This window comes from Thalassophryne amazonica, chromosome 17 (assembly GCF_902500255.1).
Source record: "Thalassophryne amazonica chromosome 17, fThaAma1.1, whole genome shotgun sequence".
In the NCBI taxonomy this organism is placed as follows: Eukaryota; Metazoa; Chordata; class Actinopteri; order Batrachoidiformes; family Batrachoididae; genus Thalassophryne; species Thalassophryne amazonica.
Genome location: NC_047119.1, coordinates 61,840,902 through 61,868,726, shown reverse-complemented (window position 1 = coordinate 61,868,726; position 27,825 = coordinate 61,840,902). Strand labels below are relative to the sequence as shown.

General features: G+C 40.4%; 1 protein-coding gene across 2 annotated transcripts in view; it reads left to right on the top strand.

Moving 5' to 3' along the window:
- The window catches only part of mapkap1 (MAPK associated protein 1), a 49,388-nt gene extending 24,481 nt beyond the window's left edge, over window positions 1–24,907 (top strand). For both annotated transcript variants that reach the window (XM_034192060.1, XM_034192059.1), the window contains 6 exons: window positions 998–1,107; window positions 6,603–6,710; window positions 6,858–6,998; window positions 7,752–7,889; window positions 15,777–15,874; window positions 24,493–24,907. In XM_034192060.1, coding sequence (XP_034047951.1) covers window positions 998–1,107; window positions 6,603–6,710; window positions 6,858–6,998; window positions 7,752–7,889; window positions 15,777–15,874; window positions 24,493–24,615 — 718 coding nt within the window. In that variant the 3' untranslated portion in view covers window positions 24,616–24,907. The remainder of the gene's footprint in view (window positions 1–997; window positions 1,108–6,602; window positions 6,711–6,857; window positions 6,999–7,751; window positions 7,890–15,776; window positions 15,875–24,492) is intronic.
- The last annotated feature ends 2,918 nt before the right edge of the window (window positions 24,908–27,825 follow it).

Sequence of the window (27,825 nt, the reverse complement as noted above, 5' to 3'; positions counted from 1 at the left end):
GAAACCTATTCAGATGCGTTAAGTCACATTAAGAATGTCAGGAATGTGCCAAGAATGATGCAAATATGACATTCGTAAGGTATCTTGCCTATGTGTAAATGCAGCATAACAGGCAAATTTTTGGTTGGGTGCTTGAATAATACGAGTGAAGCTCACTCTATGGTAGATGAAGGCACAAACCGGAAATGGCATAAAAAAAATAAAAAAAATCTGCCCATGGGAGACAAAGCTACAGACCGGGCAACATAGTTGTAAAAAGCCACAAACCGGAAATTACATGGTGAGATGCTGAAGAACTTCGCTTGTTCATGTCCACAACATATACATATTACATATAATTGTGGACTTGGTTTTTATAACTGATGGCTTGGGTGTGGGTACTGAAATGTATGACCGCCATATTGCCTTAGTAACCGTCACACCATCAGTGGACGTAATGTCACCAAGGTACCTGCTCCTGAATGGTAACCTCAGTCTCAGACCTAATTAAATAATACTAAAATTTCACTCAACAGAAACCCCGGAGCACAGACTTCTTTGATGGTCCGTTGCTACAGTTATTTCTCCCCCAGGTTCCTGTATAGGCTGTAAACATGTTTCCACTCTAAAGTGGACTTTTAAAATTGGGGTATATTGGGTGTGGATTATGTTTGGAACCATACGTCAAGAGGTACGTTTTCCACTTCCGCTGAGCTTCATTAATCAAGACCAGAAGTTGGGGTTTCCTGAATCTCCTGGCTTCTTTTTCTGGGCTTCTTCTGCACTGTCCATTTCATTACTGTATGTGATACTTCTCCTGGTGGTGGCTTGTAAAGGTGAGCAGTCACGTAACAGTCTGTGCACAATGCTCAGTATAGCACAAATGTATAGCGGTACAGTCACAAAATCCAGACTTAAGTTGCAGCCAGTCCCAAAATAAAACACACATGAATCACTTTTTCTGTGACATGTTACTGTCTGTTGTCTTTCCCAACTTATTGTCTTTTTTTCATTCCAGAAATGCTGCACATGGTTTTTCTCTAATACCTGTGGATAGTCTGAAGGTAACCATGAAAGATATTCTGCAGAAAGCACTCAAAAAGAGAAAAGGATCCCAAAAAGGTTCAGGTAATTATATTTCTTTAAAAGAGTTCAGCACACTTTCCCTTGATCATAAATAAGAATACTGCACACAGACCTGATAGGTGTGGTGAGTATGTTAGGAGATATATAAAACTAGAACAGCACTTAGCAGACCACAAATTTCCACCAAAGCCCCATAGTCCCCTTTAAGCCCAAAACAGCATTTCAGACCTTGACTTGGCCAAACACGAGGTAGGAATGCGTGGCATGGCAGGATTGTGCAGAAATGCACACAGTTTCTGTGTTGTAACTGCAGTAAGATTCTGCATGTTGGTTAGATGGGGTCATATTGCTTGACTTCAAGCAAGCTTGAAAGTTTTGCAATGCGACTGGGAGGTTTATTGCCAAGGTCTTATGTACAGACACAAGCAAACACACACTCACTTGATTATATAGACTTGTAGGCACTGAACACTCACCGATCATCAAATACCTCAGTGTTATAGGTCCACTCATGGCAAAAATGCAGACCATAAAAATCATACAGTGAATCTGAAAAGTATTCACAGCGCTTCACTTTTTTCAGCATTTTGTTGTTACAGCCTTATTACAGAAGGGATGGAGGGGAGGGGAGTCAGAGAGAGAGGGAAAGAAGACTTTTACATCAGCATGTGTTCACCATCTGTAGCTTTCTGTGCCCATGACATGTCATAGCAGTGCTGCAAGCAAGCAGTAGTGCAGCAGATAAGTGAAACAATCATGCAAATGTTGATTTAAAAACATCAAATTCGGTAGAAATACTCCTTAGACACTCCTCTTTTGAAAAAAACGTTTGGCCACTTGACTTTTCAATCGGTGGTCAGGTAGGGGTCAGTTGAAGAATTACACTGAGGTCAAAAGTAAAAGATGCTCCAATCATATTGAAAAATATTCCACATTATTGGCCTGATCATAAAGATTCCAAAAAGTTATAGTTTGGACTATCTGAGACTGAATTCTATGGAGTTACGGGGCAAAAACAGCAAGAATGGTGACAAAGGTCAGTGTCATTTTGTACAGGGGTCAAAAGTTAAAGTTGCTCTAATTTTGGTAAAAAGTGATGCAAATTATTGGTTGAGCTAATAGGATTAATAAATGGAATAGTGCTGATAGTGTTGAATGCTTGGTCTCCAAAGTAAAGGTCAAACAAGATCTATGTCTATTGGATTCTATGACATGTGACATATGTTACCCCATAACTTGATAAGTAAGGATGATACATGGTCCAAACTATTCCTTTTTAAAACCGTGTTAACTCACCAACATGCCCATTGATGTCCGCTTCAGTTACCACTCATTCATGCTTGGGCACACTCTCCACCACCTCATTTAACTCACTCCAGAAATCTCCCTCATCTCGCAACGTACTCGTGAGGCATAGGTACTGATGATATTCATCATCACCCCTTCAATTTCTAACTTCACTCTCGTCACCCTGACGGACGCTCGCTTACCACTCCAGCACACGCTTAACATACTCTTCCTTTAAAATGACCACAACACTATTTCTGTTCCTATCCTCACCATGATACAACTTGAACCCACCGCCTCTGCTCCTGCTTTTACTTCCCTTTCACTTGGTTTCTTGCACACACGCAGTATGTCGACCTTTCTCCTCTCCAGCATATCAGCCATCTCTCTCCCTTTACCAGTCATCCTGCCAACATTCAAAGTCCTGACTCTCATTTCCACCTTTTCTAGTTTTCCTCTTCTCTCGCTGTCTCTGGACACGTTCTCCTCCTCTTCTTCTTTTTCGTCCAGCAGTAGCCCAATTTCTGCCGGCACCCTATTGGGCAACGGAACCGGTGGCGGTCGTTGTTAAGTAACCCAGGCCTTGACCGATCCTGTATGGAAATTCAGTTTGTACTCTGCATGGTGATTTTGGCTTGTTTTATTGCCGGAAGCCCTTCCTGACACAACCCTACTCATTTGTCTGGGTTTGGGACCAGCACTCAGAATGTACTGGCCGCTCACCCCATGTGGCTGAGTTAAACAAGCACACTAAAAGTACACTATAATGCACAAAAATCCTAAAATTAAAGAGCTGGTAATCTAGAAAAAAGGTTTCAAGTTAAACTCCACTGCGAGTTACCCTCTGATGCGACTTATTGTCTGGAAAATGTGGAAAAAAAAAAAAAATTCCAGGTGTCCTGAGCATGTGATTAAAAGCTAAGGTAGCTTTAGAGGGTGATATGAGAGATGGATCTGCAGGTCAGCGTCCTGTCTGTGCAGGAAAAACAATATGTTGGCAGCAGTTTTGATATTACTGATTTCAGACCAATTCCTTAATCAGAATTAGAAAAGCTAAATTGGTTGGCAGGTAATATCAGCCAGTATAAGCCCTTCAAAATTACAAGGTATGTCAGAAACGTTCCAGGACTGGTGTCACAAAAAATTTATTTCAAATTGGACCTACAAACTACAAGTTATCCCCTTCAAAGTAATCCTCCTGGTGTCTAATGCACTTTCCCATCCTTCTCTGCCACACTTGCATGCACTCCTGAAAGGATTCTTCCGGGATTCTCCGCATGTCACGGCCTTTTTGATTTCGTGCACATCTTCAAAATGGGTTCCCTTGATGACCCCCTTGAGTGTGGGGAAGAGGAAAAAAAATCACATGGAGCCAGGTTGGGCGAGTAGGGAGATTGCTACAGCACAGTGATGTTCTTCTGCGGCAGGAACTCTCAGGTACTCAGGGCATTGTGGGCAGGTGCGTTGTCATGGTGAAGCACCCATGAGTTGTCTTGCCACAACTCTTGCGTACTAGACAAAACAAACACTGCAGTATCTCTTTGTAGACATGCCGGTTGATCGTCTGGCCCTGTGGTAAGAACTTGCAGTGGATGATGCCCCTCACATCGAAGAATGTGATCAACATGGCTTTGAACTTCAACTGGCTTGCTTTCTCGGCCTTGGGGAATTCGGGCTCTTCCACTGAAGGCTGTGGCGTTTGGTCTCTGGGTCGTACTCAACGATCCATGACTTATCACCGGTGATGACTCTCCCTAACAAGTCTTGTTCGGTTTCAAGACACTCGAGGATGTCCTGACACACTTGCATGCGGTGATTCTCTGGTCATCGTTTTGAAGATGTGCACTACATCAAAAAGGCCATGACGACAGAGCTACAGAGAATCCCAGAAGAATCCTCCAGGAGTGCATGTAAGCGTGGCAGAGAAGGATGGGAAAGTGCATGTGACTCCAGAGGAATTACTTTGAAGGGGGTAATTTGGTAGTTTGTAGTTTGGATTTGAAATAAATTTTTTGTGACACCAGTCCTGGAACTTTTCTGACATACCTCGTATATTGGTATCGGCATTATTTATGACAACTCTCATTTGACAGAATAAACAGTGCAGTAAAACACTTGAGCGGCATGGTGGATTAGTGGTTAGCACTGGTGCCTCACAGCTAGAAGGTTGTGGGATTGCTTCCCGCCCTTTCTGTGTGAAGGTTGCATGTTCTCCCCATGTCTGCGTGAGTTTTCTCCGGGCACTCTGGTTTCCTCCCACAATAAAAATAAACATGCTTATTTAGGATCTGCTCCTTCCTCTGCCCTTGAAAGAGGCAGTGTCTCTACATTTGGAGTTGGTCCCCGGGCACTGGACTGTGGCTACCCCAGTGGTTGGATTGTGCCTAACTGTAATTAGGATGTGTTAAATGTAGAGAACAAATTTTGTTATTTATATATATATTATACAAATAATGGATGGTAAGGAGTCCAACATAGAGAAATATTGGATGAAGAAAAGTTATATTGGACGAGGCATAGCCAAATTAAGCAAACAACAAAGAGTCAAGTAAATTAGATCAACTTATTTTGTTGTGAACAGCATATGATTGATTCTGATGTGATGACTGCTTCTAAAACGTCAGTAGCGTCCTTGTCTACCTTCTTAGTGTTTTTGGCATTCAGTATTTTCTTGGAGTTATATCTTGGAGTTCAATATTTCCACCAGTTCCTCCTCTGTGAATTCAGCAAACCTCGCTGACAGACAATTTTCTGCTGTTGTTGACATGTTTGTTGCCATTTTTTCAACCAGCATCTGTCAGCTAGTTCCTGACCTTTGTATGCCGCGCTCTGATTGGCTTGCTGTTGGCAGTAGCTCTAATGCTATTGGCCTGTGTGGCAGCACAGGAAAAACACCTCCGTGTTAACCATTTGTAAAATCCAGGCGGCTTCTGATGGCTTTCAGTGGAGTGAGTATATGAGAAATTGTTTAACAGCTGGACATGTTCCAACTTGTCCTTAAAGCTTCCAACAGAGGTGTTTTTCCAGTGGCGGAGCGTCGCAGCGGCTGCGAGCCGACGATGCAATCCGTCCGCACGTCTTTCATTAAAAAAATCTCCTTTAACAGTGGAATATCCGGATAAAATGCCGAAACCGACTTCTTCTGAAACTTCTGTTCTCTCACGACGTCCTGGATCAATAGAGCCTGAAATGTGGAGGTTTTCAGCTTGAAACAGGCTGACGACGGTGCCTGAGAGCGCTGCGCGTCTCGCACCGTGGGAAGTCCTTAAAGCGACAGTATCACCTCAAAATCTCTCATCAGCTGTTAAAATTTTCACCGAAAACCAGCTTAATTTTTCGAACTGTGTCCACTTCAATGTGTCTCACAGGTTTAGAAAAAATTTTGATCAAACAAAGCGCCAGTCTCTCAGCAGCTTCTCAGACAAAGGAATTCCGACGAGGGGCTGGACGACTCCTCCCACAAGGAGTGCTCACAGGCGAATGACGTCACCGACAGGCGTGGAAAAACTCACGCATGCGCACGAGGGTTCAAGCATGTCTGACGTAAAAACATATGAATGAAATCCATATAGTTTTTGAAAAAAATAAAAAGGACCTATACTTTATTGACAGACCTCGTGTATATATATATAAAATATGCAATGACAATAAAGGTTCTTCTTCCTCCTCCACTGTTGGAATTTCTGTCATCATTTAGTTTGTTCAGTAGAGGGTGCTCCGACAGCATTGTTTACAGCGCTGTCAAGCATGGCTGGGACTCCCATCACCCCTTGATCACTTGCAGTGCAAGCCACAGAGGCAAATTGACCAGCTGACATTTGTTTTCAGTTGGCTTTTTACAAATAGCCACTATGCTACCAGATATAGCTGGGGCCAAAATAGATGAGTAGTCTATTTTCTGCAAATGCTAATTGATGCAACATGACTGGCAATCCAATTGAAGGGAGTGTGACACAGGATGACGTTGGTTGCTCAAGTAAAATGATCCAAGCTGGTGTAATAGGCTCCCAGGCAGCTGTATTTCTGTATAAATGAAATAGGTTTCGCATTTTTTTGCTCTTATATTTGGTCAATGTTAGGGAATAAAACCACTTATATATCACCAGATATATTGTATAGTACTTGTTTTTTTAACTCCCTAATTTTTGTGTTGTATCAACCCGCCAAAAATGTATATTGGTCGGGCCCCAGCCATAATAAAGAAAAACTGAGTTACCAACCTGTGTTGTGATGCTGTCATATTTCCACAGGTCCCATGTATCGCCTGGAGAAGCAGATGGAGCCTAATGTCTCAGTGGACCTCGACAGCACACTGGAAAGCCAGAGTACACTTGAGTTTTGCCTGGTCAGGGAAAATAGTAAGTGTAATCCCAGTGAGCATGTTCTGTTCCACGGCTGCCACGTGGACACAACAGCAGAGTCATGCCAGCTCTCACCTAAAATAAATGACATTCCTGTCAGATGTAACTTGGACTTCACAGTAGGTGTTTTTGGTTTCTCTACAGGCTCTAGGGGTGAGGAAAGCTCAGAGGAAGATCCTCCTATAGACATCACCTCAGTCCAGGACATGCTGAACAGTCACCACTACAAGTCCTTTAAGATCAGTATGATTCACAAGCTGCGCTTCACCACAGATGTCCAGCTGGGTAGATTATGTTTTACTCTTTCAAATATTATGTCTCCAGGGTGCCTCTGGTTGGGTCTCATGCAACAAATAGACCCATTGGTAAAACAATAAGCAGTAACTTTCATGCTGTGGTAAATTATGTATATTGACTACTTCCTACACAGTGTTCTTGATCTGAACAGCAGCTGTGAAGGGGTTTTTCTTCACACAGGAAACAATTCTTCTTTCATCCACTGCAGTTACTATCTGTGGTCTTTCAGGTGTTTTTTGTGTTCCAAAACTCAGCTTCATCTGCTTTCAAAATGTACAAACTGCTGATTTGGACACACCTGATGTTTTTATTCACTTGTGCTGATGAATTACTTTTGTGTGGTCACCCACTTTACTGACTGTGACGGCTCTTTGATCTGAGACAAAAACTTCAAAGCAACATTCCAAATGAAAACGTCTCTCTTTGAAATCAGCATCTTTTCTTTGCTTGTAAATTAGACGATGACATAGTAGCACACACCCAGCTAAAGAGCGCTTTAGCCGCAAGTTCTCCAGTTATGTTTGAATCCCAGAATGTGAGGGTCGACATTAAAACAAATTTTGTCCAATGAAACCAAGTGCATATTATTTTCACTGTTGTGGCACATTGAGACAAAATAATTAAACTGGTGCCGTTCAGATATTTCCAGACTGGACTTCATAAACGAGACACATCGGTAAATGGTTAGTATGTGTACATTGTGTCCTGCCCATGGACTGACACGCACATGTTTGTGTTAAGGTATTTCAGGAGAGAAGGTGGAGATTGATCCCGTCACCAATCAGAAAGCCAGTACGAAGTTCTGGATTCGTCAAAAACCCATCTCCATCGACTCGGACCACCTCTGTGCCTGTGACCTGGTCGAGGAGAGAAGTCCTAGTAAGTAGAACAAACAGTCAGCAGCCACATCTCCACAGGAGAGAACCCTGCTGTGTGTCCGACTGATATCTCGTCTCTGGTTCTCCTGTGTTTATAGCTTGTGTAGAAGAATTCAGATTGCTGTTAAACCTCAACAGTAGAACATTTGATTTCACAGAGGACAAATTTATCAATAAAATCAGCTGTGGAACGAGGAGAGACTGTTCTGTTTTCACACCTGTTGGCTGTAACACAGTGCAGCCCAACACTAACTTTACAACATGAATAATAGACAGTTTTTGGTTCAGTTTCAGTTCTGTGGGCACATTCGAGACTTCAGTCTGTGCAGCTGTGATTGTATTTTTTTTATTTTGCAATTTGCAGCATGTCTCTGAAAATGCAAGTTTGTTTTGGTAAACATTCAATTTTTGTCAACCGTACATATTCTGTGTTATCAAACAGTAAGTCTTAGTCCGTTAAAATGTTTACTTTAATTCTACATAGTTATTTTAAAATATTAGTTTCAAGATACTCATTTCAGTTTTTATTCACTATGTCAGGCTTGTAGTGGGTCATCATTTTACAAACACGAGGAATTCCTCTTCATACAGTAAGGTTTTAGATGATTCCAGAAAAAAAGTTGGGATGATGTGAAAAATGCAAAAAATAAATAAATAAAAAGAAAGAAAGAAAGAAAAGATGCATCGGTGGAGATTATATCTCCACACTGGCCTGGGAACACCTTGGGATCCCCCAGGCAGATGTGGTTAACGTGGGCCAGGAAAGAGAAGTTTGGGGTCCCCTACTGGAGCTGTTGCCCCCGCAACCCGATCCTAGATAAGCAGTTGAAGATGACTGAGGGGGAAAAAATGCTTTGATTTTACTTTTACTTTGACTTTCGCTTCATTGGAGACAGTATGAACCCAAGATATTTCATGTTTCATGTAGTCAACTTAATTTTGTTTAATATACATCCATTCCTGCATTTCAGGCCTGTAACACATTGCACAAAAGTTTGGAAAAGGGCATTTTAGGGCGAGTAATGAGGTGAAAATTAATAAATAATGTTATTTCAAACAGTTGAGGTCAACAGGTGATTATAATCTTGATTTGGTACAAAAGCGGTATTGACAAAAGGTTGAGTGTTTGAGGAGCAAGGTTGGGCAGAGGATCTTCTGTTTATCAACAAATGCATTAGAAAAATATTAAATGTTTTAAAACTATGTTGGTCACAGAAAGGAAATTGCATATTTCTCTCTCTACAGTGCATATCATTAAACAATTCAAGGAATCTGGAGGAATTTCACTGTGTAAAGAGCAACAAAGGCACAAGCCTAAATTGAACACCTGTGATCTCTAACCACTCAGATGAGACTGCATCAACAACAATAATTCATCAATAATTGATATAACCACATGGGCAAAGGATTATTTTGGAAAGCCTTTGTCAAGCACTACAATAGGGAGTTACAGTCACAAATACTTGGGGTTGGGGAAAAAAGATAATCCTTTGATGCATTGCAGTGTGGATGTAGATGAATTTGAATCAGTTCACAAATATCAATCTATTTCATAAATGTTAATTGTGGGGGGTTGGAATAAAGTAGCTAGCCACTGGTAATGAGCACTTCTCGTGTGTTATGTAAACCTGTGTTTCTACTTTAATAAAGTCATTTTTTAACAGTGTACTTTTTATACAAGTACATTTGCCATATGGCTTGTTGTTGGCTCTTGTTACATACAGCTTCTCTTTTCATATAAACTCGAGAAGATGATGCGCAGAACAGCTGAGAGTTCTGCACAATGTACATGAAGAAAACAAAGAAAAACTGGCTGTTTTTGGACTATATCTGACACAGAACAGGACAAGAAACATCTAGCAGCAAGTTCAGGCTGCATCTGAATACAAGGTTCAACTTCAAAATGTAAAAACAAAACAAGCAGTTACATGACAGAGCCCTTGTTTGTGACAAAAAAAAAATTCCACTTTTATCTTCACCCTCCAGCAGCATATTAAATGCGCACCTAATGGCTCCACTGAAAGCAGACTCATTCTGTTGTTTCATAAAGGGCTAAAAAGAATCAAAATAGATGATTTGTTGAGTATTATCGTTGATCACTTAAAATTGTCTTCAGCACTACGCTCATTTTAATGTGTTAGGCAGTGCATAACTCAGCCACATGGGGTGTGCAGCCAGTACACTCTGTGTGCCGGTCCCAAGCCCAGATAAATAAGTAGGGTTGTGTCAGGAAGGGCATCCAGCATAAAACAAGCCACAATAAAGATGCAGAGTACAAATCAAATTTCCATACCGGATAGTCAGAGGTTAACAACAACTGCCACTGGTACCATTGCTCAACAGGGTGCCGGTGGAAATTGTGCTAGTGCTGGGTGAAGAAGAAGAGGAGGAGAGCATTTCCAGAGGCAGTGGTAGAAGAGGAAAACTAGAAGGGTAGAAGTGAGAGTCAGGACTTTGAATTTTGATGGAATGACTGGTAAACGGAGAAAGAGCTGGCTGACATGGAGAGGAGAAAGGTAGACATGCAAGTGTAAGGGAAGTAAGAGCAGGAGCATAGGTGGTGGGTTCAAGTCATATCATGGTGTGGATCAGAAGAGAAATTGCATTGGGGTCATTTTAAAGGAAGAGTCTGTTAAGAATGTTGGAGATTAAGTGAGCATCTGGGTGATGGGTATGAAGGGGTGATGATGAGTATCATCAGTACCTATGCCACACAGGTAGGCTTGAGACGAAGGAAAACATTTCTGGAGTGAGTTAGATGAGGTGGTGGAATGAAAGAGTGGTGATTGAAGCAGACTTCAATGGGCATGTTGGCGAAGGGAACAGAGGTGATGAGGAAGTAATGGGTAGATATGGTATCTGATTTTTCAAAAGGATAGTAATGGCTGTAGTGAATACCTATTTTAAGAAAAGGGAGGAGCATAGGGTGACCTAAGACTGGAGGAAGGTGCACACAGGTGGAATACATTCTTTGTAGGAGGTGCAAGCTAAAAGAAATTAGAGACTGTAAGGTGGTGGTAGGAGAGAGTGTAGCTAGATAGCATAGGAAGGTGGTTTGTAGGATGACTTTAGAGGTGAAGAACAGAATGAGAGCTCAACAAAGGATCAGATGGTGGAAACTGTAGGAGGAAGACTGTTGTGTGAAATTCATTGAATAGTTGAGAGAGGCACTGGGTACAATTTCGCACAACTGAAATGTACTGCAAATGTGGTGAGGGAGACAGCTTGGAAGGTACTGGGTGTACAGTGGAAGGAAGACAAGGAGACTCCATGGTGAAATAAAGATGTCCAGGAAAGCTTAAGGAGAAAGAGGTTGGAGAAAAAACAATTGGGATAGTCAAAGAGATGAAGAAAGTAGACAAGAGTACAAGGAGATACAGCATAAGATGAAAAGAGAAGTAGGAAAAAGCTAAGAAAAAAGGAGCTGTACAAGAAGTTGAATAGTAAGGAAAGAGAAAAGGACTTGTACCGATTGGCCAGACAAAGGGACCAAGCTGGAAAGGATGGGTAGCAGGTTAGAGTGGTAGAAGATGCAGATGGTAATGGGCTGACAAGTGAGGAGAGTGTGTTGAGAAGGTGGAGGGAATATTTTGAAGAGCTGATGAATGAAGAAAATGAGAGAGCTAGAAAAGGCGGGATGATGTAGAGAGTAAATTAGGAAGTGCAAGAGATTATTAAGGATGAAGTGAGGGCAGCTATGAAGAGTACGAAGAGTGAAAAGGCAGTTGGTCTAGATGACATTCCGATGGAGGCATGGAAATATCTAGGAGAGATGGCAGTGGAGTTTCTAACCAGTTTGCTTAATAAACTCTTAGAAAGTGAGAGGATGCCTGAAGAATGGAGACGGTGTGCTGCTTCCTATTTTTAAGAACAAGTGTGATGTGCAGAGCTGCAGTGACGGGCATTAAGCTGATCAGCCACATCATGAAGTTATGGGAAAGAGTAGAAGAAGCTAAGCTTATAAAACGGGTAGATCTATGACCAGCAATATGGCTTCATGCTAAGAAAGAGCACTACAGATGCAATGTTTGCTCTGAGAATACTGATGAAGCATGGAGAAGGCCAGGAGGAGTTACATTGTGTGTTTTTTGGATTTGGAGAAAGCATATGACAGGGTGCCAAGGGAAGAGTTGTGGTATTGTATGAGGAAGTCTGGAGTGGCAGAGAAGTAGGTGAGGGTAGTGCATGATATGTACAAGGATATTATGACAGCCGTGAGATGCGCAGTAGGAATGACACTCATTCAAGGTGGAGGTGCAATTACAACAAGAATCAGCTTTGAGTCCTGTCTTGTTCGCAATGGTGTTGGACAGGTTGATGGATGAGATGGATCAGACAGGAGTCTTCATAGACTATGATGTTTGAAAGTAGAGAGCAGGTCTAGCCTGGAAAGGTGGAGATACACTCTGGAGAGCAGGGGAATGAAAGTCATGTACAGTAGTGTTCAGAATAATAGTGCTATGTGACTAAAAAGATTAATCCAGGTTTTGAGTATATTTCTTATTGTTACATGGGAAACAAGGGTACCAGTAGATTCAGTAGATTCTCACAAATTCAACAAGACCAAGCATTCATGATATGCACACTCTTAAGGCTATGAAATTGGGCTATCAGTAAAAAAAAGTAGAAAAGGGGGTGTTCACAATAATACAACCCCTGGCAAAAATTATGGAATCACCGGCCTCGGAGGATGTTCATTCAGTTGTTTAATTGTGTAGAAAAAAAGCAGATCACAGACATGACACAAAACTAAAGTAATTTCAAATGGCAACTTTCTGGCTTTAAGAAACACTATAAAAAATCAGGAAAAAAAATTGTGGCAGTCAGTAACGGTTACTTTTTTAGACCAAGCAGAGGGAACAAAAATATGGAATCACTCAATTCTGATGAAAAAATTATGGAATCATGAAAAACAAAAGAACACTCCAACACATCACTAGTATTTTGTTGCACCACCTCTGGCTTTTATAACAGCTTACAGTCTCTGAGGCATGGACTTAATGAGTGACAAACAGTACTCTTCATCAGTCTGGCTCCAACTTTCTCTGATTGCTGTTGCCAGATCAGCTTTGCAGATTGGAGCCTTATCATGGACCATTTTCTTCAACTTTCACCAAAGATTTTCAATTGGATTAAGATCCAAACTATTTGCAGGCCATGACATTGACCCTATGTGTCTTTTTGCAAGGAATGTTTTCACAGTTTTTGCTCTATGGTAAGATGCATTATCATCTTGAAAAATGATTTCATCATCCCCAAACATCCTTTCAATTGATGGGATAAGAAAAGTGTCCAAAATATCAACGTAAACATGTGCATTTATTGATGATGTAATGACAGCCATCTCCCCAGTGCCTTTACCTGACATGCAGCCCGATATCATCAATGACTGTGGAAATTTACATGTTCTTTTCAGGCAGTCATCTTTATAAATCTCATTGGAACGGCACCAAACAAAAGTTCCAGTATCATCACCTTGCCCAATGAAGATTTGAGATTCATCACTGAATATGACTTTCATCCAGTCATCCACAGTCCACGATTGCTTTTCCTTAGCCCATTGTAACCTTGTTTGTTTTTCTGTTTAGGTGTTAATGATGGCTTTTGTTTAACTTTTCTGTACGTAAATCCCATTTCCTTTAGGCGGTTTCTTACAGTTCGGTCACAGACGTTGACTCCAGTTTCCTCCCATTCGTTCCTCATTTGTTTTGTTGTGCATTTTCGATTTTTGAGACATATTGCTTTAAGTTTTCTGTCTTGACGCTTTGATGTCTTCCTTGGTCTACCAGTATGTTTGCCTTTAACAACCTTCCCATGTTGTTTGTATTTGGTCCAGAGTTTAGACACAGCTGACTGTGAACAACCAACATCTTTTGCAACACTGTGTGATGATTTACCCTCTTTTAAGAGTTTGATAATCCTCTCCTTTGTTTCAATTGACATCTCTTGTGTTGGAGCCATGATTCATGTCAGTCCACTTGGTGCAACAGCTCTCCAAGGTGTGATCACTCCTTTTTAGATGCAGACTAACGAGCAGATCTGATTTGATGCAGGTGTTAGTTTTGGGGATGAAAATTTACAGGGTGATTCCATAATTTATTCCTCAGAATTGAGTGAATCCATATTTTTTTTTTCTCTCTCTCTGCTTGGTCTAAAAAAGTAACCGTTACTGCCACAATTTTGTTTCTTGATTTCTTATAGTGTTTCTTAAAGCCAGAAAGTTGCCATTTGAAATGACTAGTTTTGTGTCATGTCTGTGATGTTTTTTTTTTTGTTTTTTTTTTCTACAAAATTAAACTGAACATCCTCCGAGGCCGGTGATTCCATAATTTTTGCCAGGGGTTGTAGTAGCGTCTGCTGTTGATGCTACAAACTAAAAACTATTACGTTCAAACTGCTTTTTTAGCAACCCTGTGAATCACTAAACTAGTATTTAGTTGTATAACCACAGTTATTCATGATTTCTTCACATCTGCGAGGCATTAATTTTGTTGGTTTGGAACCAAGATTTTGCTCGTTTACTAGTGTGCTTGGGGTCATTGTCTTGTTGATACACCCATTTCAAGGGCATGTCCTCTTCAGCATAAAGCAACATGACCTCTTCAAGTACAGTATTTTGACATATCCAAACTGATCCATGATACCTGGTATGCGATATATAGGCCCAACACCATAGTAGGAGAAACATGCCCATATCATGATGCTTGCACCACCATGCTTCACTGTCTTCACTGTGAACTGTGGCTTGAATTCAGAGTTTGGGGGTCGTCTCACAAACTGTTTGCAGCCCTTGGACCCAAAAAGAACAATTTTACTCTCATCAGTCTACAAAATATTCCTCCATTTCTCTTTAGGCCAGTTGATGTGTTCTTTGGCAAATTGTAACCTCTTCTGTACATGTCTTTTATTTAACAGAGGGACTTTGTGGGCGATTCTTGCGAATAAATTAGCTTCACACAGGCGTCTTCTAACTGTCACAGCACTTACAGGTAACTCCAGACTGTCTTTGATCATCCTGGAGCTGATCAATGGGTCAGCCTTTGCCATTCTGGTTATTCTTCTATCCATTTTGATGGTTGTTTCCCATTTTCTTCCACGCATCTCTGTTTTTTTTTTTTTTTTGTCCATTTTAAAGCATTGGAGATCATTGTAGATGAACAGCCTATAATTTTTTGCACCTGCGTATAGGTTTTCCCCTCTCCAGTCAACTTTTTAATCAAACTACGCTCTTCTTCTGAACAATGTCTTTAACGTCCCATTTTCCTCAAGCTTTCAAAGAGAAAAGCATGTTCAACAGGTGCTGGCTTCATCCTTAAATAGGGGACACCTGATTCACACCTGTTTGTTCCACAAAATTGACGAACTCACTGACTGAATGCCGCACTACTATTATTGTGAACACCCCTTTTTCTACTTTTTTTTTACTAATAGCCCAATTTCATAGCCTTAAGAGTGTGCATATCATGAATGCTTGGTCTTGTTGGCTTTGTGAGAATCTACGGAATCTACTGGTACCTTGTTTCCCATGTAACAATAAGAAATATACTCAAAACCTGGATTAATCTTTTTAGTCACATAGCACTACTATTATTCTGAACACTACTGTATGAATGAGAGGGAGCCCAGTGGAATAGTGGGGTAACAAGGGATAGACGTGGTGAAAGTATAGTGCAACTAGAAGTATACGGAGTGCTTCACTTTTTCCACATTCTGTTATGCTACAGCCTTATTCCAAAATGGATGAAATTAATTTTTTCTCTCAAATTTGTACACACAATACATGGGGTTTAATACACAATACTGATCATCCTTGAGATGTTTCTACAGCAGGTGGCGTTATTCCTTTTTTTGTTATTTTTCTGAACATTCTTTTCCTCTTGTCCTGCAGGTCATACAATATTTAAGATCACCTATCTTAGTAACCATGACTACAAGCCTCTCTACTTTGAGTCCGACGCTGCTACTGTCAATGAAATCGTACTAAAGGTGAGTTCCTTAAAGTCTGCTCTTCACCTCCTTCTTCTGCCATTTTGATAAATGGTAAATGGAATGCATTTATATAGTGCTTTTCCATCTGCATCAGACGCTCAAAGCACTTTACAATTATGCCTCACATTCACCCCGATGGCGCTCACTACACACCGGGAGCAATAGGGGATTAAAGGCCTTGCCCAAGGGCCCTTAGTGATTTTCCAGTCAGGCGGGGATTTGAACCCATGATCTTCTGGACTCGAGCCCAACACCTTAACCTCCAGACCATCACTTCCCCTCGTTTTGATCAGCTTTTCCAAGCCACCATCACATCTGTTTCAGACTGTGAATGAAGACTAACAATATCTTGGTTTGATTTCTGACCTGACGTGTTTTGGTGTTCAGCTTAAACCCAGCATTGCTTATTTTCTGTTCTGTGAATAAATGCAGAATCATTGCATCTTGAGAGAGAATCCATTATAAACTTCAACTCTGCAAACGTTTGATGTGATATGCAAATGTACAGAAATGACTGAATAAAAATAAAAAAATCTCTCCTATATTAAATTGAAAAGACGTAATGTTATGCGTAAAAATACGCCCCCTTCCAAATCGATGCCCAAAACATCAGACTGAGTGACGACCCCTGCATTCTGTCTTCTTAACCCCAAACATTTGATTGAAATGAAATGTTTATTTCAACTATCAAGGCGCAAAATAAATAACAATAATAATATAAAATACAAAGAAAACTATAATCAATGGATATTTGAAAAGGAGTGAGAAGAAGTAAAACTTATTTACTCCCACCCCTTCCTTAAGTAACTAACATAACTTACACATGATATATGCATTAATACATTAAACATACACATATAATAATTTAATAATAAGATGACTGAATACGTTTCTACACACGCGTACATTATATATATATATATATATATATATATATATATGTATGTGTATATATATGTGTATGTGTATATATGTGTATGTATATATATATATGTATGCATGAAGAGCTCTTTTCCAAAACACTTTAAATCCATTTTGATTGTTTTGAGAAAAATGGCTTATTTATCCAGATCAACAAATTTTGCAAATATTTAGTTTGTCCTGTTGTAATAGATGGTTGGTTCAGTCTGAACATTTTCAACAATAATTGACAAATCTAACAACGTTATTGTTTATAATCCAAAGTTTATTTTATTTTTTTCCAAAATGCTATAAATCCACTCATTCTTTTTTCAAAATGCAATGCAAAATGCTATAAATCCATCCATTTTTTTCAGTCTTTCTGATTTTAAAACGAGAACATGTTGTAGATATCAGGAAATTTCATCAAACAATTTGTAATAAAAGCAATAATAAAGTAACACTTCATAACATCCATTCCCACATGATTAATCTTACGTTTTTAGACTATCCACCATGGAAAACAACTAACTAAACAGTTCATTTTTTTCAATCCATTCAATGTGCAACCCTAAATAGCATAACAAAACCACAATTTAAAAACAATCATTGATAAGAATACATTCAGTAGTCAGTTAAGTACGGAACCTGTATGTGTGTGTGCGGCATCCTGAGAGAGGTAAGGGGGATGTCTGACAACTCTCGTGTGTGTGTGTGTTAAATAACAATAATCAATATTGATACAAAAAAAATACATTCAATAGTGTGTTGAACCTGTAATGCCAAACTATTATCAACTTTGCTAAAAAAAAAATACATTCAGTAGAGTTATTCAAGTTATTCAGTAAAGTGCTGAACCTGTAACGCCAAACTATTATGAACTTTGATTAAAAAAAAAAAAAAACATTAAGTAGTTGACTTATTCAAGTTATTCAGTAAAGTGCCGAACCTGTAACGCAAAACTATTATGAACTTTGATAAAAAAAAAAAAAATACATTAAGTAGTTGACTTATTCAAGTTATTCAGTAAAGTGCCGAACCTAACAAAAGTAGCAACTTTACCTGCTACATAAAACAAAAATTAACACACAGAAATTACTTTAGTGCGCAATATCAAATTAATTGTTACATCTTGAACCTACTGGTGTCACCTAAATAGCATGACGAAAACACCATTTAAAAACAACAATCATTGATAATACATTCAGTAGTAAGTTTAGTGTTGAACCTGTACGTATTTGTGTGTGTGCTCGCCATCCTGAGAGAGGTTAGGGTACGTTGTATGTTTGACAACTCTGCTAGACCACAGGTGTGTGTGTGTTATTCTGAGAGAAGTAAGAAGGATGATTTTACAACTTTGCCAGACCAAAAATTGAGTGGGATTGTTTGTGTGTGCACCATCCTCAGAGGGGTAAGGAGGATGTCTGACAAGTCTGACAGACCACTGTGTGTGTGTGTGTGTGTGTGTGTGTGTGTGTGTGTGTGTGTGTGTGTGTGTGTGTGTGTGTGTGTGTGTGTGTGTGTGTGTGTGTGTGTGTGTGTGTGTCTGCGTTTACTGTGCATCCTCATCACTCTGGTATGCATTTTCATTCACCTCAGATAATGCCTCATTATAAAAAGCCCTCACTCCATCAGAAACACCTATTGCTTCCAGAAGTGCCAGCACATCATGCTTCTTTGAGACTTTCACTGTGGACTGCTTTGGAAGTATGGCAGGTTTCAGGTCAGCCCACCGCTTGCCCCGTGTCAACACACTGTGAAAACAGTACTCCCTGTTGTACACTGTCTTGAAGCCAACCTTGTTTGTGCTCAAGTCAAGCATGCCTGCATCACTGATCTTAAAGCTTCTCTGAGCCTTCACACATTCTTTTGTGGCTGACCTATAATCAAATGCCTTCCAGTCTGTGCCATAAATGTAAACATTGCCAAACTGCTGCAAGAGAGTATGATATTCTTGTGGTAGACGAATTTAGTCAATTTTCCTGATCTTCTGTTCAATCCTACCAAAAACACGGTCAGCTGGGACTGTGCCGTCTAACTGGAAAGGTGTGCTCAATGCCAAGGTTGGGAAAAAACTGTTTAAGTTCCATGAGCATGGACACCACAGTCAGATTTTTGTTTTGCCCAAAACAAGAGTCGCTAAACAACCGAAGCCCCTTGGATTTACGGATTTCACCCTCAAGGCGAACCTTGAAGCAATCATTTAATGCAGATGCAATCATATTGCTGTCCTTGCTGCTTTCATTTTCCTGCCACACGTAGAGGTGGACGTCCTCTTTTCTCTGGTGACTGTTTTCTCCATGGTGTCTAACAACACCAAATAAGTACAGATACAGCTGACGTGAGTAGTAAGCCTGTCCTATTGGAGTTTTCGGAAGAATCAAGTTTTGCATCATATCAAAGCAGACTGTTACATAATCATTAGCAACCCTGTTTAAAAGGTCATAGAACATGCGAGCTCTGCGACGATGCAAAATGAATTGCAATGCAGATTCTATTTGCTTCTCTCTTTCAGTCAAATTTGGATCAGAAATTCTGATTTTGTATTTGGCACAATCAGAACATGTGTCCGTAGCTGGGTGGCCAAAGCCAAGATTGAAGTCACTGGCAAACACAGAATAATACAGGGAGTAGCTCGTGTGCGTGTGGTTGAGAGCCTCAAAGAGCTCATGCATCTTGCGTACATTCAGATCACAAGGGAGATACTTGCGGCCTGGTGCTCCTCTCCGTCCATAGTGGCTGGCCCTGCATGTGAAGGACTGTATGTGTTCAACAATTAATTGCCTTCGCTGTTTGTTCTCCTGAATATTTCATGCACCACCTCTTCTCTCTGGACGTGTCTCAGCATAATACTGGGCAACCCGGGAGGCACGGTCTTTCCTTATGCCTGTAGTAAATTAAAAGGAAATTATTTAGGTTGTCAGTCATCTACCTTGCTTAGACTTACTAACTTCAACTTTGAAACCAATACAAAACACACCATTTCCACACAAGAAACTTACGAGCACAATTAATTTAAAAAAACCTAATTTCCCTGAATTTTTCTTGGAAACAAGGGACATTCTTATTTCTACAGTAAATATCAACATTATAATAATGAATGTGTTAGCTTCAAAAATCATGGACAAAGTTTGTTTTTACCGGGGACAGATAAAAACTCAGGGACGTCCAGGATAAAATAGAGTAGGCTAGGTTTGATTAACCTGTACACACCCACCTCTTTGTGGCTTGTGCACAAACGTATTGCGTACCCAAATGCCATTGTCCAGTAAAATAAGGTTATAAATCCCACATGCTTGTGATATATCTCATTTGAAAACGCTTGTCTTCTAGTTTCTGGCGATATGTGCATGAACTCTCTAAGTGCTACACAACTCCAATAATGTAACTTCAAACATGTCTAAAAATTCATTTTTTTTCCTCCTTTAATAAAAAAAAGTAATATTATAGTGTTTATGTTTATACTTCATAGTAGACCTTACAAACACACTACACCCGTTTATGTTCTGGACAACTGTGTAAAATATCAGATCTCTAGTCATAAACACTGTGAAACTATGAGCTTTTTTGTATGTAAAAGTGCCATTTGGCACAAACGATCCAAATTAGCTCCAAATGTGCCAAACAGGACTATTTATATTTTGTGACTAATTTGACCATAAGTCCCAAAAAGATGAAAATAAGTCATGTGAAAAGATAAGACGATGCTTAAAACTCCTGTGCGCTCTGGCCTCATTCACTTTCACCTTTACGCATGCTGCTATTGGCCGCCTTTGTAGTTAAAGACTACAATTCCCATAATGCACTGGGAAGCTTATCTCATTGGCTAACAGAAAATATGAGGCATGGGTTTGAAACGTCACTGGGTTTGTTAGCTCTGAATGACCAAAATCTTCAATGCGTAACTGCCTTGGAACGCACGTTTTACTCCAAAGCGTACACCAGAAGAATGCGCGTACCAAGAACGGAGCTTACGCTGGATTTATAGAGTAAACAGGTTAGTGAATAAGGGAATAAGGCCAAGTCACTTTCGGATTTTCCATGTATCGGAAACACGGGAAAGACGCGTTTTTATCGTCATATTTTTACTTTTTCATGGAATAAAAATGGACGTTGATGGATTATAACAACATACAGCCTTTACGGGAAATACAACTGGATATTATTTTTTCTGTGGAGTGTCACAAACAAATGAGCCCACTTATGGCCGGATTCGATGTGTTTTAAAGTTCCAAAAGACGAACACAAGGTAAGAAGCGAAAATAATATGATGACAAATTATTAGTTACTGGCGTTTGTGGTGGATGGTTGGCTGAGAGTGGAGTTGATGGTCGCTTTCTTTGAGATTGCCTGATTCAAAGAGGTACAAAATTGTACTTACCCAACACTGTGAGGAATGTTGGTTTGCAAACTGGTACTTTATGCGGATGGTCATTACACAGCAGACTGTATTTCACAGAGATGTTCCTGTCCTTTCTTCGGTCTTCGTCAACCTTTTGACGCTGCCGTTTAACTTCTGTTATTGTCATCAGATGAAGTAGAGCCCTGTCCTGTTCAACCTTACCAGGCTTATCATAAAACTTCTGAAAATTCATTACGATGTCATCCGGTGTTAATGTATCTGCATGGCAAAAGTTTTTGGCAGCAGTGTGTTTACATCCAACGGAGGGAATCAGCCCGCCACCAGAATGGCGAATTTTCTTCATTTTCTCTCGTTCATGGTTGTCTTTGTTTAAACGACGTCTTCTACCACCTGATGTAGGTTTCACGGGTTCATCGGAACCATCAAAAGTAGTCACAACAAACATTCCCGAAAGTTGTTTGGGCACAAAAACTTACACAGCAACAAAACTCCCCGCTTCAGATCGCCGCCATGTTGGATAGAGCTAACGGAACTCTGATTGGTCGAGAGGAAATGTCGCACTCAGCCAAAAACCGTGTGCAGCGACAATCGCGGTTTGGAAAGAAACAACAATTTGCAGCACATATAAACAAGGAAATATAGCGATTTGGCATGAAACATTAATGGGGCAGTGAATATGCTCAGTACACAGCAGAATAGCGTGGTGAACTCGTTTTTTTTAAATTGGCGTTTATCGCGTTTTGGAAAAGACCGCTGCACGACGTCTCGCACCGTGGGAAGTCCTTAAAGCGACAGAATCACCTCAAAATCTCTCATCATATATATATACACGAGGTCTGTCCGTAAAGTATAGGTCCTTTTTATTTTTTTCAAAAACTATATGGATTTCATTAATATGTTTTTACGTCAGACATGCTTGAACCCTCGTGCGCATGCGTGAGTTTTTCCACGCCTGTCGGTGACGTCATTCGCCTGTGAGCACTCCTTGTGGGAGGAGTCGTCCAGCCCCTCGTCGGAATTCCTTTGTCTGAGAAGTTGCTGAGAGACTGGCGCTTTGTTTGATCAGATTTTTTTCTAAACCTGTGAGACACATCGAAGTGGACACGGTTCAAAAAATTAAGCTGGTTTTCAGTGAAAATTTTAACAGCTTTGAGGTGATTCTGTCGCTTTAAGGACTTTTCACAGTGCGAGACGTCATGCAGCGCTCTCAGGCAGCGTCATCAGCCTGTTTCAAGCTTAAAACCTCCACATTTCAGGCTCTATTGATCCAGGACGTCGTGAGAGAACAGAGAAGTTTCAGAAGAAGTCGGTTTCAGCATTTTATCCGGATATTCCACTGTTAAAGGAGATTTTTTTTTAATGAAAGACGTGCGGGCGGATTGCAGTGTCGGCTCGCAGCCGCCGCGACGCTCCGTCACAGGAAAAACACCTCTGCTGGAAGCCTTAAGGACAAGTTGGAACATCTCCAGCTGATAAACAATTTCTCATATACTCACTCCACTGAAAGCCATCAAAAGCCAACTGGATTTTAACAAATGGTTATCAACACGGAGGTGTTTTTCCTGTGCCGCCGCGCCGCGTCGGCTGCGTCCCGACGCGCGGACCCGTCCGCACGTCTTTCATTAAAAAAATCTCCTTTAACAGTGGAATATCCGGATAAAATGCTGAAACCGACTTCTTCTGAAATGTCTCTGTTCTCTCACGTCCTGGATCAATAGAGCCTGAAATGTGGAGGTTTTAAGCTTGAAACAGGCTGATGACGCCGCCTGAGAGCGCTGCACGACGTCTCGCACTGAAAAGTCCTTAAAGCGACAGAATCACCTCAAAATCTCTCATCAGCTGTTAAAATTTTCACTGAAAACCAGCTTAATTTTTCGAACCGTGTCCACTTCGATGTGTCTCACAGGTTTAGAAAAAAATTTGATCAAACAAAGCGCCAGTCTCTCAGCAACTTCTCAGACAAAGGAATTCCGACGAGGGGCTGGACGACTCCTCCCACAAGGAGTGCTCACAGGCGAATGACGTCACCGACAGGCGTGGGAAAACTCACGCATGCGCACGAGGGTTCAAGCATGTCTGACGTAAAAACATATGAATGAAATCCATATAGTTTTTGAAAAAAATAAGAAGGACCATTACTTTATATATATATATATATATATATATATATATATATATATATATATATATATATATATATATATATATATATATATATATATATATATATATATATATATATATATATATATATATATATATATATATATATATATATATATATATATAACACACACAGTGGTATGTAAAAGTTGGGGCACCCCTGATGATTTCCATGATTTTCCTTTTATAAACCATTGCTAATTAGTGAAACTAACTTTTTTTTTTTTTTTTGGTTAGTGGGTTTGTTAGCTTTTTGGTATCAACTCCACTCGCCGTGTTTGGAGGATGAGAACAACCCCAACAACACCGTCCCAACTGTGAAGCATGGGGGTGGAAACATCATTTTTGGGGGTGCTGTTCTGCAAAGGGGACAGGACAACTGCACTGTATTGAAGGGAGGATGGATTGTGTCATGTATTGCTAGGTTTTGGCAAAAAAAAAACCTCCTTCCCTCAGTAAGATCATCAAAGATGGGTCGTGGCTGGGTCTTCCAGCATGACAATGACCTGAAACACATAGTCAGTGCAACTAAGGAGGGGCTCCGTAAGAAGCATTTCAAAGTCCTGGAGTGGCCGAGCCAGTCTCCAGACCTGAACTCAATAGAAAATCTTTGGAGGGAGCTGAAACTGGAAACCTGAAAGATCTGGAGAAGATCTGTATGGAGTGGACCAAAATCCCTGCTGCAGTGTGTGCAAACTTTGTCAAGAACTACAGGAAGCGTCTGATCTCTGTAACTGCAAATAAAGGTTTCTTTACCAAATATTAAGGTCTGTTTTCTACTGTATCAAATAGTTATTTCATACAATAAAATGCAAATTATTTAAAAATCATGAAATGTGATTTTCTGCTTTTTTTTTTCTTTCTTTTTTTTAAGATTCTGTCTCAGTTGAAGTGTACCTACGATAAAAATTACAGACCTCTCATTCCTTGTAGGTTTGACTCAGTGTGTGTGTGTGTGTGTGTGTGTGTGTGTGTGTATATATATATATATATATATATATATATATATATATATATATATATATATATACAACTACAATAGTGTAATTGTTCCCATTCGTGTACCATAGTTTCTGTCAGGTGAACAGTGATTTCATTGAGAAAAAATAAAGTGAATGCTTTTTGTAGGTACTGTCCATGTTGAAGACTACTGCTATAACTTGGTCACTGTGTCATGTTTTAACTTCAGGTGAACTATATTCTGGAGTCTCGGGCTAGCACGTCACGGGCCGATTATTTTGCTTTGAAGCAACGGAAACTGAACCGCCGGACAAGCTTCAGTTTCCAGAAGGATAAGAAGACTGGACAGTAATGAAAGAGACGTGTGCAGGAACTGGTTCGTCTACAACAAGGACAGTCTGTGGAGGCCGGGTCTGGCCTAACAGAACGATGGACTAGAGGAAACACGAAACACAGAAAATGGAGAAACTCCTCACTAGATGTGATCAAAAACAGACTTTTCCAGAAACAGGTGGAAAAATTTCAAATTGAGACTTCTATGTCGCCATCAGTTTTTTTTGTTGTTTTTTTTTTAAATTCACTGCATCCTTTCTGTAGGATGTATTTGTCTCAACTATTTCAAATAAAAATGCTCAGAAAGGACAGATGTGGTTGAGTGCACAGCACCTAACGGCCCCCCGCTACACCCCCACACCCACCCACCGGAGCATGTCGATGGGATTTAGCAAACATGGAATGCTGCAAAAAGTCTTTTTATCTGTTATCTTTGTAACTGATGGAAGCAAAAGTCAAGATTGACTTTTCAGTTAATTTGATAGGTTGAAGGGGTTTGTGAAAAAGAACTGGGACAGTTGGAGAGATGTAGAACATAGAGAGGAATAAAAGGAGATGTCAGAGAGGTTGCAAAAGATAAGACGTGGTACATCGTCTGCATTTCAGTCTTTTCCATCTTTAGATCCTTAAATCATTTTATAATGATGCCTCATCTTCTCTCTGTCACATACACACCCACACATGCAGCAGTTTTCTGCAGCTGCCATGCCTGTGCAACTGCAAATTGGGGATTAAGTATTTTGCCCCAAAGGACCTTTGTGATTTTACTGTCTGATGTTGAATTAAGCTGAGCATTCTTTGGTAGCAAGTCCACCGCTGTAACTTTTGGACCTAAAAGGTGCAGATGGAAATGTGCTGACAAGAAAGGTGTGGGTGCAGATGGTGGAGGGAGTACTTTGAGGTGCTGATAAACAAAACTGTCAGGGAGAGATGGTTCAATGTTGTACAGAGTGTGAATCAGTAAGTACGGCTGAGTAGTAAGGATGAAATGAGAATTGGTGGGTACAATTCTGCTAACCGCTTAATAGCGAAGCTAACTTTTGTGTTAGCGGATTAGCTTTTCAGCTAACTTCAAAAACAATCAGTGGGCCAGTTAGCTTCTGCTAAATTTAGTTCCTCTAACTTAGTCCGCTAATGTTTTCTTCCTGACAGTAAGGGTGAAAAACATTTGTAAACCCTAAAATCATACAAGTTGATTCCTGTCAGCAATGTATTTTGCAGCAGTCAGGCAGCTATGAGGAGCTGAGCTTAACTCTACCCCAGCAAAAGGGGCCTGGCTGCCAAGCTGCTACAAAAAAGTAATTTACGTTCACAGGATACAGTGGTTCAGGCATGAGGCAGAAGTCCTGAAATGAAAAGTGGGTTTGACTTATGGTTTTGATTTATAAACCAAATTCATCCAGATATTTTAACTACATTGTCAACTGTCATTTTTACAAAGTCAAAATATAACATCTTTTAATTTTAAAATAATGCATTAATTTTGAAGGTTTGAACATTAGCACACACAGGCGCCAAAAGGCTTTATGGGGAAAAAACGAGCCTCTGCTCACCATTGATTGGTTGATTTATTATTTGTAAAAACCAACACACTGTTACTGTAATGTGTGTGTTGGTTTTTACAAATAAATGTGTATTTGTAAAATGTCTTTTTTCATTTGTAAAAAAAAAAAAAAAAAGCATTTGCAAAACTGAAAATTCTGTTTAAGATGTGGTTCAGCTCAACAACCGTGTAATATGGGTCAAAATGCATAGAACACTGCTATCTACTGGATTGCAGTGTGAATAGTGCCTGCCCAAATATCACATTTGGCATCTCTGTGTGTTAATGTTCAAACCTTCAAAATTAGTGCATTATTTTAAAATTAATATATGTACTCTTAGTGGTTCGCACTGTTGCTTCATAGTGAGAAGGTCATGGGTTCAATTCCCACCTGTGGCCTTTCTGTGTGGAGATTGCGTGTTCTCCCCATGTTTGCGTGGGTTTTCAACAGTACTCCGGCTTCCTCCCACATCCAAAGATGTGCAGGTTTGGATTGGAAACTTTAAATTGCACGTAGGTATGCGTGCGGGTATGACTGTCTATATGTGGCCCTGCAACAGACTGGCGTCCTGTCCAGGGTGTACCCTGCCTTGCGTTCTATGACTGCTGGGATAGGCTCTAGCCCCCGTGACCCTTAATTAGACTAAGCGGTTGAAGATGAGTCTGTGAGATATGTGTTATATTTTCACTTTGTAAAAATGACAGAGTTGACATTAATGTAGTTAAACTATCCATATTAATTTGGTTTATAAATCAAAACCATAAGTCAAATCTGCTTTCCTTTTCACGACTTCTGCTTCACTTCTAGACCACTGTATGCTGTGAATGTAAATTACTCTTCCTTACAGCAGTGGGCAGGGCCCACAAAGACAGAAGCGCTGACGCGTTGTTTGTGTTGGGTTTGTGATCGTCTTTGATTCTAATCAAAAGCATTGGCGGTGCTTAAACTCAAAACCGGCTTGTCAGTACCTGAGAGTGTACCAGAGACAATACTGAAAGTTAGTGGTTAGCTGTAGCCGCTGCTAAATTTTTAGTGGTTAACTTTTCAGTTAGCAGATTAGCAGTTATCAAAGCTAACCTTTTGGGTAGCTGTGCCCACCACTGGAAATGAAGATGAAGAGTCGGAAAGCAGTTGGTCCAGATGACATGCTAGTGGAGGTATGATCATGTAGAGGAGAGATGGTAGAGATTTAAACCGTTTGTTCCCCTGTGGTCCTCCTCCCAGTTGGATGTGCCTGGAAGACTTCCCGAGAGATGACTAGGGGACCAATCCACCTCAGCTGGCTCCTTTAGATGCAAAGAAACAGCAACTGAACTCCAGAGTCCCTAATGGATATTCGAGCTTCTCACCCTTTTTCAGAGTGTAAGGCCAGATACCTGACAGGAATCTCAATTCCAGCAGTTGTAGCTGTGACCGTTATTTTTGGCATTGTACAAACCATAGGTGAGAATTGGAGAGTCTCGCCTTCTGGCTCAGCTCCGTCTTCACCACAATGGTCCAGTACAGCTACCCCAAAACATCATAGCCCAAATCAATCTATCGATCTCACACGCTAATTTAACCCCACACTGAACAAGACCCAGAGATGCTTAAACTCCTCCACTTGGACCGATAACTCGACCCCTGACCCAGATGACAATGGTCTCAGATGTGGAGGTGCTAATTTTCAGTTGCTTCACACTTCA